General features: G+C 43.2%; 1 protein-coding gene across 11 annotated transcripts in view; it reads right to left on the bottom strand.

The window, feature by feature from the left end:
• Nucleotides 1–16890, bottom strand: part of Rreb1 (ras responsive element binding protein 1) — a 126639-nt gene that overhangs the window by 32456 nt on the left and 77293 nt on the right. For all 11 annotated transcript variants that reach the window (XM_055595112.1, XM_055595115.1, XM_055595106.1 and 8 more), the window contains 2 exons: nt 2467–2611; nt 1535–1671 (listed from right to left, as the gene is read on the bottom strand). In XM_055595112.1, the coding sequence (XP_055451087.1) occupies nt 1535–1671; nt 2467–2611 (282 nt within the window). The remainder of the gene's footprint in view (nt 1–1534; nt 1672–2466; nt 2612–16890) is intronic.

Genomic DNA, 16890 nt, shown 5'->3' with positions numbered 1-16890 from the left:
TGTGTGTGTGTGTGTGTGTGTGTGTGTGTGTGTGTGTGTGTGTGTGTCTTCCCTCTGCTCTTAGATAAACCCTCTGCTATGTTCTGGAACAGAAACTCCTATGTAGCTTTGTCCTTTTTAATGTTTAAAATAGATGGGACATATAGATGGAACATATAAACTGCAGTGATTCTATAGGGAATTTAACTTTCTAAACCCATTTGTTCACTGTTGGGGGTTGGTCTGATGCTTGTATTTTGATGCTAATTACTGGCCCTCAAGAGTTGCTTCCTGCCCTTTCCCTGTTGTGTAAAGCTGCCTGAGACATCATTTCTGATTGGCTAATAAATAGGCCTGTACCTGGGCAGGGTAGAAGGAGGTAGGCATGGGTAAGGATTCTAGGTTTGAGGGCTGGAGAATCACAGGAAAGGAGACAGATAGACTGGAAGAGGGGAAAGAAGAAGAAGTAACAATAGGTCAGCGTGGAAAAGGAACCATGTGGGCTGGAAGGAAGTACTCCGAAAGTAGCCTGGAAAGCAGTGATCCAGATGAAGAATAAGCAAGTAATTAAAAGATTATGGATGGAAGGTAGCCGAGATAAGAATGGTTAGGAAGGATGGCATTAGATGGGGGCTGGGAGGTGGTAGATGGTGAGGTTACTGAAATAGCATAAGTGGAAATATCTGTCCAGCCAAAGGAAGTTGTTATAAGGCAATTATAAAATTGAGCAGGTGTCTGTGTCTTATTGATTTTGGTAGTGTAATACTGCTGTAATAATTATAGGGTTAATAATAAACAGTTAGCCAGGTACCATTTAACTTACTACAACAGCTCACTAAGAATACAGGAACCTTTTGGCTAATGGAAGGTACTAAGAAAGTTAGACAAAGACAGAGGAGTGTTCCTCTCTAACACTGCTGGGGGAAAAAAAAATCATACATTGTGCATACTTTTAGCCCTTTGAGACTGAGGACCAGAAAATGGTTACTAAAGACCCAGCAGAAGTCAGAAGAGCAGAACAAGCACTGAACACCTGCACTATGTAACAGGCTTTCCCATCTGTATGCCCAAGATCTCTTGTCTACAATGCCTCAGGTTTCCGCACTATAGGCCCATGTCAATCTAAGTACTTCTGAGCACTTGGCACATGTCAATGCTGTGCTGGGAACATGAAATGCATGGGCTGCCCCTGTCTAGACAACTTATCCATGTGCAGCAAATAATCATTTGGGCTGCAACGCCTTTTGCAAAGAAAATATGTCTGTTATACAACAGTGCCCTGTGCAGGCGATCCCCAATGCCTGGAGAATCGGTGGTTTACTCAAGGGACCCCACGAAGAGCAAAGGAGCAAAGTGAACACAGCTCATGGCTACAGCCACCTTTGCTCACAGTCTTTAGCCCAACCTTTTCTCCTGACCATGTGTTTCTTAATCAATGTCCTTTTAAATTAGCTCAGTTGCTGGAGCCCAGTTTGGAGTGACAGGAAGTGAGAATGTGATATGCCCAAGCAACAGTAACAAGTAATTACCCAGTCTAGTTCAAATTTTCTCCTACCTTAAAGGGTTATCTGAATGGGTCTCCATGTGGGTCTCCAGTCCATACTTGCAAACAAACTCTTTGAAACACACTGGACAGTGAAAGATTTCGTTGGTCATCTTCTCCAAATCACCCGACTGCCCATCTTCTACCATCTTAGGAAAGAGCAAAGAGTGGCATCACCAAGGTGGTCTCCCACAGAGGTTTACTTTAGAAGAAAGCCTAATGTTAGTCTAGAAGGTTCTAAGAAGTATGTTCTTGACTCAGTATCAAGGTCTGACGGACCATCCATGCACTTTACTCAGGGAACACTATCACTATGCTACCACCCAGCCTGTTACTACCCATCCCTCAGTTCCCTCATCTAATCAACAAGTCCTAATGGAACACAGCTATCTGCAAGAGCATCAGTAATAAACACAAGAACAAAAAGAGTCCCTAATGCTGACGAAGCTTCCACTTCAGATCCATGGACAAAAGGCATGGGAGCAACTTTGGAAATTCTTCATTTCATCCATGTACTACATGGGGCTTCTAAAGAGAAAGCACGCTAGGCATGCTGGCACATGCCTGTAACCCCAGCACTTGGAGACCCCACTCTCATCTCCCCCTTTTCCTGCTGAGCAGTGGTAGATACGCCTATATCCCAGCACTCGGGAGGCAGAGGTAGGCAGATCTTTGTGAGTTTGAGGCCAGCCTGGTCTACAGAGCGAGTCCAGGACAGCCGAGGCTGTTACACAGAGAAACCCCATCTGGAAAGAAAAAGCATATATAATATATATATATATATATGCTGTTTCCCAGATACTTTATAAAAACAGTGGAGGAAATACAGATCAAAAAGCCCAGGATTAGTATCTTCCAAGTTTCCACACCGCGGTAATAAAGGCTAGGGGTATTTCTGCCAGAATCTACATGATGGAGCACAGCTGTGCTGTAAACTCAGAGACCTTTTTAGCTGGTGCTGAGTCTTCTCTCTCTGACTCGGCATCATGACTCAGTTTCCTTTTGGAGGACAAGCGCCTACGCTTCAGAGGGGATGGAGGGGCTGCAGCTGTAGTACTGTTGGTGTCCTTCTCATGAATCTTCATATGTCTAGAAGGAAGACACACACAGGAAACGTGATTTCACAACCGAAACAACAACAACAACAACAACAAAGCCACAGTACTTTAAAAATATTATATGTAGGCAGGGGTACTTATAATTTTCTCATCAGTCGTCACTACTGTTTTGAAATGTTGGGGGTACAATCAACTATTTTGTACACTCTAGGTAACTGCTCTCATGCTGAGCAACACCACATCCCTAAACTTTATTAGTTAAGGGCGTCATTTCTATAGTGCCTTCACTCTTCACTAGACGATGGAAAAAACTATAAGGTGATTCACTGTACTTGGACAAAAGCCTATTTTAGGACACATGATTTCTATATTATAAAGAACTCCCAGGTCCTTAAATAGTTCCATCAAATCGTGCACCAAGCCCCAGTTCTGTACTAGCCCTAGCTCTGTACTAGAAACTACCTTCTGCCTATCAGCTGTACCTGTCCTTCTCTACCTGTAGAAGCATTTGCAGCTGTCAAATTGGATGTGGACAGAGCACATGTCCAGAGTGCTTAAGACCTCTGTGGAATAACAGACCATAAGACCACCTGGACAGCAAAAGGAATGCATTATATGTTATAACTCTGTTAGCTATGGAACTAGGGTACACACAGCAAAAAAGCACTATAAGTAATTTGCCAGTTCCAAAAGGCTAGGCAAGTGCTCTATAGTGGAATTTTATCACATCTATTATAATTTCTTTTTCTTTTTGAGACAGGGCCTCTCTGTCTCCAGTTAGTCTTTCACACTACAGTCAACACAGACCTTTAATTTGTGATCCTTCTGCTTCAGTCTCCAAAGTTAGCTGGGATTATATGATGGCACCATTAAGCCTAGTTCCAAGAAGTTCTAAGAGTGGGAAAAGAGCATTTCTCATGCACTGTCCCCTCACTCTGAAAAGCAGCTTAGCTTGTGTTCCTCAGAGACCTTCTTAAAAGGAGACAGGCTGAGTATGAAAAGTCCAAGCAGTTTGTGAACCAGTGGCAGGCCACCCGCAAAGGCTGATCAAGCCAGAGATTTGAGGTGGTCGGGATGCTGTTTCCTACACTCAGCCCCTGTCCTACAGGATCAAGTATGTGGCAGGGTGATGCTACAGAGTGTCCCAGGATCGTTTCTTTCTGTCTCATGCTCACTCTAGAATTAGAACCTGCTGTCTAGACTACAGCCACCGCAGCCTGCTGAAGACAGCCTTTCTTGAAGACAAAGAACAGAGGTACATGTGCTATATGATTCACCCCAATTTAAGAAATGTTAAGTTCTGAAAAAGATAATTCTATGATTTGAAAAAAACTGATTTACAAAGGAGATCAATTAGTATCAATCCTGCCTTTCCATACATTTTAATTAAGTTAGCCAAATAAATATTCCTTTCTATACTCAAAGTCAGTAAAAACAAACAAACAAACAAAAACTAGAAATTAGGGAACGATGGCTGTAAACATCGGCTCATTTCAGGCTGTATATTCCCCATGGTAATATAAACACACACGGCAACATTACATTATTCCGCCCTCAGGATTTATGAGAGAAACAACAGACAGGAAGGAGGGTCTGGAACCAGCATTTAGTGAGGGCCTCGTCAGAACATCATATAGATGACTGTGTCTATTCTGCAGATGGAGCAGTTCTGATGCAGGGAGGCCAGGCCTCTTCAGGCAGCATGAGCTACAGTACAACTATTCTGACACCATGGTCTTCCTACTAAGCAAGACTGCCTCTAAAGGCCACAACAGGTAGTGAGTTCTGTTCTGGATCACCTGCTGGAAACTCAGGACCATAACCTGAACCTATGCACTTTCTCACTGGCTTCTTGTGGCACAAGCAGAAGAGCAGATATCAAACTTTTTGCAAAGTCTATCAAGAGACAGGAGAGGTGAGGGCAGGCCCAGAATACACTCGACCTCTAGCCTCGATCACGGACTGCAGAAAGCTCCACCACAGTGTTACACTTTTAACAGCGGAAGTGCTAAGGGCACAGGGTGGAGGTAGCAGTCAAAGCAGAGCTTCTGGGGCACTTGAAGGCTAGATGGACAAAGCAACCCATTCTCCTCCTCTCACATTCCCACTGGGACTTCAGAGTCAAAATCCAAGTAAGCTTCCGTCTAGGGTGAAACCTCTGGCTGCAGGTACATTATGGGGAGTTCCCAATTTGTTCTGCTAGTTCCACAATGACAACAGTGGCAGGTGACTCAAGATCTCAAGTCAGTCACCAGCTAGACAGTTTTAGCCAAGTCTCACCTGGCTCTACTTCCCTATCCTCTAAAGGCAGGGATGGCAACTCCAGCTGCACATTTCCTTCCAAAGGCTCATAAGGACATAGGTGAGTCATCTCAATGAGCCAGTAATGGCCTCTTCCTGTCAAGTTTGGGTCATAGTTGTGAGGATGGGCAGAGAAGATAGAACTCTTACTTCTGGTCCTTAAAAGGCCAGAGTCTGTTTTCTTCCTAGATCGTATCTCATTTCCATGTACCCCAAACCAATGAAGGCCAATGAGCACTGAGCTCACCGATGTTATCCAGCTGCCCACCCAGAGCATGAAGTCCCCTTCCAACCAAGCAGAGCGTGCGTTCTCCAGTTTCACCTGCATACATCCAGCCACACGGATGTCTCTACCTTCACCAGATGTTCTCACTGTACAGCTCTGTCTTCGCCACACCAGCCTGAAATTCCTCTCTTGCTTTAAAGTGTCCTCAGGGGCAACACAGTGACAGTTTACACTATTTTCCACAGGACAGCTCTTCAAATGGCACAGAAGGATTATAGCGTTTCATTTGTCCAGGTTCTCTCTTCGTACAAGTCTGAGGAATCACAGAGGTCACTACCTGATCTTAGAGGAGGTGCTTATCAACATCGGTACCACACTGGATCCAGAGCACACACTGTGATACACAGACGACCAGACATTATGGGAGAGTAGACTGACTGGGTTCTGTTGAGCAAGTGTGCTTACCTGACACATTCTAAAGATCTTGTGAACTAAGATACCTGTTTCCTAAAATCAAACCCATAATAAGCCTTCTCTGTTCTTCCCTTGAATGATTTAATTGAAATCTTCCCATTTTCCAGACTGACAAAGATGATAAATTTGATAATCATATTTTTACAAGGTAGCTGAGTACCACAAATCAGAATTGTAAATATGTACACATCCATGACCCTAAGTGCACTTACAGTTCTTGTCAAGCATGTAAGTACATTTGAGTGTACATGTGCAACCCTGCACACACATAGAAGTCGGAGGACAACCCTGAGTTCTGGTCCTCAACTTCCACCTTGCTCAACACAGGGTCTCCTCTCGCTCCCTGCTTTGCCCTGCCTGACTAGCTGGCCTGCACGCTTCTAGAGGGTCTCCTGCCTCAACCTATCTTAGGGGAGTGGCATGCTGGGAAGACATGTGTTAAGAGGCAATAGCAACCGGAGTTTGATCTGGAACTCGTTCTCCTCTAACACCTGACACCAACCTCCCAACGTCATAAATGTGGGGGTGGGGGGCACGCTGTGCCTATGCGTAACACTGGACAAACTGTCTACCTACAGCAACGTCATGTGCTAGCCACAGTATCTTTCCTCTTGCCCTTCCTGCGACTCATCCTCAAAACAGGATAAGGGTGATTTCTAAAACAGCTAACATTATACCCTCTCTTGTCTTAGGGTTTCTACTGCTGTGAGGAAACAACCAGGACCAAAAATCAAGTTGGAGAGGAAAGGGTTTATTTGGCTTACAATTCCAGATTATAGTCCATTATTGGAGGAAGTCAGGACAGGATCTCAACCTGGAGGCAGGAACTGGTGCAGAAGTGCTACTTACTGGCTTGCTTCCCATGGCTTGCTAGGCTTGGCCTGCTTTCCTATAGAACTCAGGACACCAGCCCAGGGATGGTACCACCCACCATGAGCTGGGCCCGTCCCCATTGCTGATGACTCTAGTCTGGGTCAAGATGACACAAAACCAGCCAGTATATCTCTCCTGCTTAAATTCTTCTGAATTCCAAATTATTCTTAAGAGTCAAATGTGATTCTACATTCACCTATTTCCTGAGGCTCAGTGGTGGGCACCCTAGCTTCCTCACTGAAGGCCCTTAAAAGGCAGGTTAGCTTTCCCAAGATACCCTAAACTCAACCAGTAAACTGACTTGGGAGGCCCAGATGTTCCCACACCTTCTGCCTAGGAAGTGTTAGCCCAGGGCTTCCTAGATGTGGCTTCACCTATTTAGGTTTTATATCATGCAGTTCCTCCCATGAGGCCTTAAGGCTCTACATGCTACCTCTATAGATTGTCAAGTGTACTACCCAGTTTTACTTGAACACACAGGAGAATCCAAAGCTATCATGTATTCAATTTGATCCTGGGCTATCAACCAAACACGAGTTTTACTGCTATAAGAGCCTGTTTCCTCTTGGTCTCCACACTATCCCCTGAGACAAGGAATACCCACCACATGGCTGGAGGGATGAAGAAACAAAAGTGTCAAATCAAGGAATGAACAAATGAAGAATGAAGTATAGGAAGAAATCATTTTAGCCAGAGAATCACTGTAGCAGCCATCTTCAAGTTTCACTTGAATTGACCTTACTAACATGTGATGTGAATGGACTTGCTGTCTGACTGTAAAGTATAGAGAGTGCTGTACCACAGGCATTTTAATGGAAACCATGCAGAAACCGAATGCTGAAAATAGAGGTTGACTTTTTCCTGTTATTAGAACTAATCAACTAGTTGTAATCAGAGTACTGCCTCTATTCGAAAGAGGTTAATATACATCCAAAGCATACTTTTGCTATTGCATAAAATTCTAGAATTTTCCTTTAGAGGTTAGATACATTAACAGTAATAACCCTGGCTGCACTGCAGTCTAAATGGGCACTTTTGTTAACATTTCTAGAATCAGAAAATTTCTCCACCAAAACCTAGTGAAATTCTTTAGCCCTTTGGGTACAGTCTTGGCTACCAGGTTGTTGGATATGGCATCAAGCCTCTCACAGTCACCTGCCATTCCCAACACCCAGAGGGCATTTACAATGACAAGCAAAGACACTGCAGAGTTTAAGAACGAGAGTAGGTCTAACTGAGTATCTGAAAGTATTTTTTAAACATTTTTTAACCTGTTGTATGTGGATTTTTTTGCAGGCATGTGTGTTACTAGTGCAGAGGTCAGAGGACAACTTTCAGGATTCAGCGCTCTCTCTCTCCTTTTACCTTTTGTCTCCTGGCAATGGAACTAAGGTCAGACTTGCTGACAAGAATCTGTATCATCAAAACTATCTTATCAAAACCTAAGTGAATATATATACTTTGAATTTGAGGATGCTTAATAATTTTTCAACTTAAACTTCCTTCCTTATTGGGGGTTGGGGGGGAGAGAGAAAGGGAAAGAGAGAGAAAGAGGGAGAGCACAGTGGTTAAAAGCACTTATGCAGAACCCAGGTGGCTAGTCACAACTACCATCTAGGTAAAACACTCATACACAAAAAACAAAGATTTCCTTCTATAAATGTAATTGTTTTGTTTCTAAAATCTGAGGTTCACTTTATTGACTGATTGATTATAGTGCAGGAAATGAAACCCAGAGCATGCCAGGCAAGCACCTATCAATGAGCTAAAACTTCTGGTCATGAGAAGATCATTTAGCAAGATGAATTATTCATAAAAATACCAGAGACATCACTGTTAAATCATACTTTGTATAGTTTGTACAAGAACTGACTTAAGTTACTCAAGGAAGACAGATCACAGCTCAGTCCCTAAAATGCACCCCTCCCGAGCTCTTGACATCTTTTCTATTTCCAAATACAGGAACTTTCTGCTTCAATTTCAACAGATTAAGTAAAGTAATCCATACAGTGTTAGATTTTGGCAAGAGGTAAACTGTTAGCTGTCCTGCCCTGAGCAGCCGTCAGGACTTTAGAAAGAAGACTATGGATGACTGTGGCTCTGGAGTGGTGGTGCAACTTTGCATTTCTGACAGACCACCTGGAAATTTCCTGTAACTACAAACCCTCAACTCCCAGATCTGCAGATGGGAGGCTGGGCCCTAGCCCTACAACAGACAGGAGGCTGAGGAGGCAGGGCCTGTCCAGCTGGGCTTCCACAGGCTTAGCAGGTGACCAAAGGACGAAAGCGTGAAACAAAGGGGATCGTACTCAAATTCCTTAGCCCTTTATACCGGCTTCAGATCTGGTTTAACATCAGCCCAGGACGTGGACAGTTTTTGGATATAAACGTTAAATGTCTTTTAGACTCATCTTCCAATATACTGGGTAGAACTTCTTGAAAGAAGCTGGGATTCTCAAAATTCTTTTCAACAGTTTTACGTGGGACGCAAACTAAGGATCTACCTTGTTAAATGGCATTTATTAAGTCTCCATTATCTACTTTACATCAGAAGGGTAGTGCTCAGGAGAGATCTAGACAGTTCCAGTATTTGTTAGCTTTCTAGACAAGTAATTTCCTCATAGGTGTATTAGTGGAGGGGTTAAAGCATTTGATACTCTGAGCAAATGACATTACTGGCAAGGTCACCATATCACGACACAAAACTCACAGAGTTAGCTCTATATTACTTAAGGTCACTGGTTCAAACAGGTTTCTGGCCACCTGGGTATAGGTATTTCGCATCTAACCGGTGATAGCTTTCTTGCCCTCTGCACAGTGCTCGGTGATAAGCCAAGGAGGAATGACTAAATCTAAGAAGCATCACAGCTCTACAATCTACACCTCTGACTGAAGAAAAGCATGTCTCTACAAAGATTTGTGTTTGTTTTTGTAACAGATACCTAAGAAAGGAGTTTGGGGTGGAATGCTGTGAGTGATGCTTGCAATGTCAGTTCTGTGCAAAGGGGGATGGATCATGAAGACGGAGCTCGGGGAGGGGAATGGTTAGATAGTCTCAGTGTGCCCCACCTGTTAGGGCAATGCTCCCTTCTTACTAGAAGGTGGTGTTCATGTTTAGTCATGCTTGTCCAAGAAGGCAGGTCACACCAGCCATGCCAGGGTGTGAAGGAAGATTTGATGACGTGTGAGCTGCTGTGCTGCCCCAACCACCAGCATTCTTAGAGAAGTCTAGAAGTCAGCTGGCCATGAGGCAAAAACCTGTCTGTCGCTTCTCCCAGGGCTCTCTGATACTTGGGTAAAATGGCCTACACATAGTAAACCCAGCCCATCACCGTCCAGTTAGATCCTATGTCGTTTCATAGCACAATGTGGCTCAATGGAGGCGGTAACAAAGTGAGATTCTTATCCTTATCCCTAATACTGACATTTGTTCATTCCTACTTCCCCTGCTGAGGAGGAACCTGTAGAGACCACACTCTCTATGATCACAGACTGCCTTCCTGAGATTTCACTTCCTCACAATATTTAGGTAACATGTCCCCCAAAGTAGAGGGCACTCTGATAGTACCAGCTAAGGAAAGATCAATTTTATTTAGGTTAGGGAATTGTATTTCAAAGTATTGCTCTCATGTTCCTCATTAACAACTACTTCTGGGCACCATTTTGTCAGCTTAGGGCCTCTCTCTAATTTTAAACTGAGAGTCCCAGGCCTGAAGGCTAGACCACAATATCTTGTCTCCTGTCAAGTTGCTTCCAGGGTTTGAAAAAGGCAATTTCCATCTATCCATTGACAATTTCTTTTCTGTCTTGGTCCTTTGTAACATTTCCTCACTGATGAAATGAGCTGCAATCCTAATACTCAAGAAATATTTTCCCCCTTCCGTGTTCTAGTTAACTTTTGGGGACACAAAGACAACTTTGGCCCTTACATTCATTTCCTTTCCCTTCTTAAAGTGGCTTTAAAAGGGAGGGAGATGGCATCCTCTCACTGTCATCTGTCTTCTTAGAAATGGGAGCCCCCAGTTAGTGGCCAGCTAGCCACTCTTGCTGTCCTGACTCATAGCCAGTAGGAGGGCACCGGCAGACAGCAAGGTCCATCACTTCAGTCTTTACTCTAGACAGCTTCCTAAGAGCCAGGCCTTTGACTCCATCCACCCTGTTTCCCTTTGCCTGTACTCATTTCCTAAAGTAATTTCTTATTTACTTTTTGTATACGTTTTTTCTGCACATTGTCTATAAAATTACTAGTTCAGTTGAGGTCAATGAGTATTGTTCTAGCTACCATCAACACTGAGGCCAGGAGTTCAAGGCCAGCCTGGGAGATTAAACCTTGCCTCAAAAAAAATAAAACAAACAAAAATAACTTATTCTTGAAAAACAAAGATGCCAGAGGCTGTATGAGTTGACACTTTCTACCAGTCAAACAGAAGTCTTATTCATCTTCCCTATGTGAGGGCAGACAGACTGAAAGGTACAGTTTCTACCAGGCAGGGTTTAAGGGCAGTTCCTTCCCTGGGCTGTCCCATTTTCCTTAACTTTCCCCTTATAGCCTGCAGTCCAGAGTGCACACCCACAGGTAGTGTTGTCTTAAAATGGGTCTCAAGTGATCGGGCCCCAAATGAAGTCACTATTCTCAAAGTGGCCTCATTGGCTCAGAGCCACTACCTCTGTGGGAAGTCACTGCCAGCTTCACCACAGAGAAAGACTGTCTGCGGTAAGGACTAAAATAACAACATCAAACCAAGTCCAAACCTATGTTTCATGGTGGAATGGAATGTTAAAAGTCACTGAGACCATTTGTCACTTCAACCTAGAAGGAGGTTCTTCCTAGGTTTCTGAAAGATGGCAGAACCTCATCATTCATTCATCTCCCTTCTGTGGAAGAGGAAAAGATAACCATCTTCATAGTAAGCCAACAATGAATCAATGTTTGCCATTCCCCAGCCCTTCCAGAAGAGGAACAAGAAACACTTAGTTTGGGTCCTTCAAGATGGTCACCTCGTGCCCAAAAGGGAAAAATGGAGGGCACTAGTGGGTAGAGGGAAAGAGGACGGTGACAGAAAGAGTCGTTAACACTTGTGGACACCGTGTACTGTTTAGGACAATGAGAACCAACTGAGAATCAGAAGGAGGAATCTGGAGTAGGAGAATGTTGACAAATAAGCTTGGAGAATCATCACCTGCCAAAACCACTAGGGCTCCTTCTCCAGGACTGTGATAGTTATAGCTGCCTTTTATCTTAAATAAGACAGATGTGGGGCACAGATGGCCTCTGCTTTCCAGAGATGACACAATCAAATGCTGTGCTTTGAAGAAAGGGCTGCATTCTATCCTAATTCGGCAGCCCGAGGGAGGGGGCTCTGGAAGAGCAGCTGATAATCTTGGCCCTCAGCTTTCTCACCTTACGGCTGGCAGCAGCTCTCCTGAGTGAGCTGGGGTTACATAAACACGGAACATAAGCATGAACTACTGACACCCTGAGCCCATTATGAAACAGAATGTGATCTGAGAAAATACAAAATCTCCACTGAAAGCCAATAACCTCCCCTTGCAGGATCCTACAACACCAAAGGAAGTAAGGAACAGTTCAGGGGCTCACACAGGCACCAAAGGAGAGATTCCATTCCACAAACACAGAGGCAAAGGTTTCCCTGCTTCTTGTTCATTTCCTCCTTTAAGGGGGTGAGGGGAAGAGATGTTGTCTTTCTTAACAAATCAGAAAAACGTTGACAAGTGGGCACGTTTCAGTGTTTGCTAGCACCAGCTTGCACAGCCCAAACAGGTTGGACAGGTTGGATATTTAAACAAAGGTGGAAAATTGTGAGGCAGAAAGCCCAAGGAAGTGCTGCCTGGAAATGCAGCCAGCACCCTTGCAGGTCTCCTGCTATGATCTAGTGCTGAAAATCAGAATCCTCCTCCATGGTGCTAATTTCATTTTATAAAACCGAACAGGACATACACCCATGGTCATGCCAATTCCTCAGAACAATAAGCCAATGGCACAGTAGAAGAGACTCTCCATTTCTTATCCTGCTTCCAGGACACCTATCTCTTGCCTGCAGTGACCTAGTTCTCAGCTCTCATAACTGCTGGGTTGTTCAAGTGTGGGCAAGCATGATGCTCTGAGTTTTGATGCCATCCACTAGTTTCACCCAGTATGACTAAGCTTTTGAAATATTTCAACAAAATTTGTCAAAACACCATACTGCCTACATTCAAGGGAAAACTTTGGTGTTTACTTCATCTCCAAAAGAAGATGAATACATAAATATTCCTAATGCCAGAACAGAAAAAAGGCTGTTAAAAATATTAGCATCCAGCCAGCCAAATGATAAAGGACTACAAACCAGATCATGAATTTGAGAAGCGGCACTAGGAGAAGGCAATGTGGCTGCTATTTAACACCCTGTGCATGGACAGTTTTATGAGCTCTTTCCCTCCCTTCGGCCTAACTGAACTCTAACTGGTCTTTCAGAAAGAAAAAAATAAGCAACAGCCAAAAGTACACTTTTAAATTATTCTCTCAAAAATAAAACTATAGTGATCCTTTAAAAGTGTATTAGAGAAGAAAAAAAGGCAAGCTGATCAGAAAAAAAGTACAGTCTCTAAACAGCTACAAGAGACTCAATTAACAAAAGCTAACTTTTCTACTTTGATGTTTTCTCATGCATTTTATCTTATTTGAATAATAAAATTAAGTGATAGGTCACTCTCGCCTACTCTTTTTTAGAGAATAATAGCAGCGTTCTGTTACTTGTAGATTTTTAAAATGCAAAGTAAAAGCACTGAAAAGGGCCACAGAATATCATCTAATAGCTCAATGCAAATTCACACCCCACTCTAAATATAAAAACATTACAGAACAAGCAGAAAAGATGTATTGAGATAGTGATGGGACTTTGCACAATTTAAAATGGAGACTTAGGCTTCTGGCATGTAGCTTCTCTGCAAAACACTGTTGCAGACTTGGGTTCTTAGAATATAGCCCGTCACCCATTTTAAAGGGCACAGTCTTTTTTTTTTCCTTTTTGTAAATCTGTGTGCTGATTGAGTATGCAGAAGAGATTTTTGAACTAAATATCCTAAAGAAAAGTATATGAGGACAAGTTGTTAAGCAGCAGGCTTAGCTCTGAATCCTGCAATAGATGCTGGGTGACATTTTTGGCCATTCCACGAAGACCCCTTTAATAGGAAGCCAGAACGGAAGGAAGATAGATTAAAGGCTGCAGAAGCAGTCCAGAAAAGGCCATCTTTATCAAAGCACTCAAACCTGGCCATTGAGATGTCAGCAAAGACAGAAAATGTTTAAATATGATCAAACACGAAAGCTTTAAACATAGTTAAGAAAGCTATTTGTTGAACGCTTAATAATATAATTAAGGAAAATTGATAACTATAGCCATTCTCAACTGTGATGAACAGATTTATAAGTGTCATATTCACTGTTCAGGGAAAATGACAGGCCACTGAATCATGTGGACTTTCAACAGAATGCAAAGCAGATTAAGGGGAGCGAGCAGGGACTAGAATATATGTTCATTTTTTTCCTCCCTTGGCTAAAATTTCAACCTCAAGCTGGGTGTAGTGCACACCTGTAATTCCAGCACTCGAGGAGGCAGAAGCAGGAGGATCTCTGAGTTTGAGGTCGGCTAGGTCTACAAAGACAGCCAAGGCTACACAGAGAAACTTTGTCTCAGAAGACAAAAAAAGAGTTTCACCCTTAAGGAAAGCCCTCTAAATTCCGTCAGAGGTGTGTTTATTTTAATATAGAATATTAGACATGCTGATGATAATGCTATCACCATAGAACTGCCGCTCGCTGAACATTCAACATATGTGTACATATATGTGATACATGCGCATTTACATATATTCAGTGCTGCTAATACTCTGTTTTGTGTATATATAATTAAAACCTCACTCATGTGAAAGCCTTGGGGATCTCAGGAGAGTGCCACATGCAAGACAACAAAACACTCATGATTATGATCTTTTTGTCTGTTTTGTTTTGAGACAGGGTCTCACTCTGTAGCCGAGACTGATATGCAACTCGAGATCCTCCAATTCAGCCTTCAGTACTGGGATTAGAGACGGATGACACTATGTCCAACTACCGATGCACTACGCTCTTCTAAGTAGAATCAAAGGTGTTACGATGTCCAGTTGTTCCTGAAGCAATTTTCTTTTAACTGATCTTGTTTCCTCAAAATAGGTACCTTCACTGTAAATGACTTTAAAAAGGTCGGGTGCCTATAGTTCCACATACTTGGGAAGGCAAAGCAGGAAGATAACTAGAGCCCAGATAACTAGGAAGATAACTAGGCCAGCCTGGGTGGCAAAGCAAGACCATATCTCAAACAAACAAGAACAAGCAAGGGATATTTATAGGGAAACAAGACTTTACAATCTGTCCTCGGTGGAATGACCCACAGGTTTTTATCCTGGAACAAATTTCTTGCCTGATACCTTCCTTCCCACAGAGGAACATGGCGGCAGAGTGAACAGGTAATTAAAGACACATTTTGAGTCAGGACTGGCTGAACCCTTGCCTGGTTACTTCCACACTTGGGAAGCAGCAAGTATCAGGATTTGTTACAGAGTGTCCTCAGAAACTTGATATGGCTACGAGAGAATTTCATGGGGCTCTTCCTCTTGGTGGGGACGGAGAGTAAAGAAGTGGCTGACTCCTTCGAGATGCTGCCTCACCTCTGCTCCTTTTCTCATTTAGTGCTGACACCTGTTCCAGATACCCGAGTGTGGCTGTGCATGCCAGTGGCAAGCTTAGCTCAAGCATAGGAAAGAAGCATGCCAAATCCAGAACCTGTGGTCTCATTTACCATGGACTAGGTCACATTTCTGTGCAGCTCAGATTTTCTTCAAGCGTAACAGGAACACATAAGCCTCTGTGTTCCTGAAGACTATCTGCTTTCCAGCAGCATCCCTGGGGTCAACAATCTCCCTACTTAGCAATGATAAAAAAAATCAGGCCCATCACATCAGTAAAGTCCATGGGAAAGCAACTAGATGGTGCTCCAGGATTTTCCTTTTCACCTTTCTGTGACAGTCAATGAGAATGCACACCTGCTCTTCACAGAGTAAGTAGAAAAGGTTGCCACGAGAGCTGCCATCAGGGTCTTCAGCATGCCTTTAAGCTAATAAACACCTACAACTCTTTACAGCTTAATGTGTGGGAAATGAGGAGCAAAGTGGAACTGAGTTTCCTGTTTTGCAAAGGCAATTATGGTCTGCAGGGTCTTGCTTTTGCGTTTTAAAGAATACTCATTTTATGGACATTGCAAACAAGGTCCATCCCCATCTTCTTTATTCCTCGTTGCTCTGGAACTGAAGGCTTTCTGGAGCAACCTTTGCAAATTGCAGAGCTTCGTGCCCTTTTTCCTACATTAGCTGCAGCTGGAGGGTGTGCTCTGGCTTGGTTTCCTAAGTTTGTTTTGGAAGCCACGCACTGTTTAATCCAAATTTTTAACATGAAAGCAGCTGATAAAGAGTTTGGGAAAGTCAGAGGTTGGAGCCACACTGATGGTTCTGTGAATTATTTTCTGTACTTGATTGGAGTCTTGTTCTGCTCACAAACTAAGCTATGGGTTAAGGTAAAGAATTTCTAGAGAGCTGGGGAGAAGGTTAAACTGATAAACTCTTTGGCAGATAAGTAGTGGGACCTGAGTTTGGGTCCCCAGCATCCACAGAAAAAGCCAAGGCCAGCAGCACACACCTGCACTGCCATTGCTAAAGAGGCAGAGACAGGCAGCCCCTAGAGCTTGCTGGCTGGCCAGAGAGCCTAGCTGGATTGGTAAACTCGAGGTTCATTGAGGCCTATTTCAAAAAGCAAAGGAAGAAAGGTACCCGACAATCTCTGGCCACCACCTGCTTATATAAAGCCGCATAAGTATATAAGCACAGCCCCCCCCAACCCCCCCAAAAAACCTGAAGAACATGAGAATCTGCAGGACAGGAACAACATACGATAACATATTATTTAAAAGTCTCCCTAAACTTTTTCAAAGTTCCTTCACTCTATCATTAGTTCTAAGATAGAAGACTATGCTGGGTGTCCGTTCTGGTGTGCTCATGTAGTATTATGGGAGGGTGAGCCAGCAAGACTGTATGAACCCTAGAGTCCTGGATAAAGTACTTCAGCGAATAAATGAATAAATGAATGAACACACACACACACACACACACATTTACACATAAAGCAAAATACCATGTAAATTTACTTAGTGTAACTAAAGTATAAGAAATACAGGCTCTATGGGTGCTGTGAAGCAACTATCAACGTGACTATCCATAAGAGTTTATTTTACTAACATAATCACACAGATAAAGAACTGAGTAGCCTTAAAAACAATAACTAATAGATTCATAAAATAGCTAGTGACCAAAGAAGAGTCAACGACTCCATTAAAGGCACTGCAATA

This window comes from Psammomys obesus, unplaced genomic scaffold (genome assembly GCF_907164565.1).
Source record: "Psammomys obesus unplaced genomic scaffold, mPsaObe1.curated_primary_1811, whole genome shotgun sequence".
In the NCBI taxonomy this organism is placed as follows: Eukaryota; Metazoa; Chordata; class Mammalia; order Rodentia; family Muridae; genus Psammomys; species Psammomys obesus.
The sequence above is the reverse complement of the archived record's forward strand: the minus strand, read 5'-3'. Positions and strand labels throughout refer to the sequence as shown.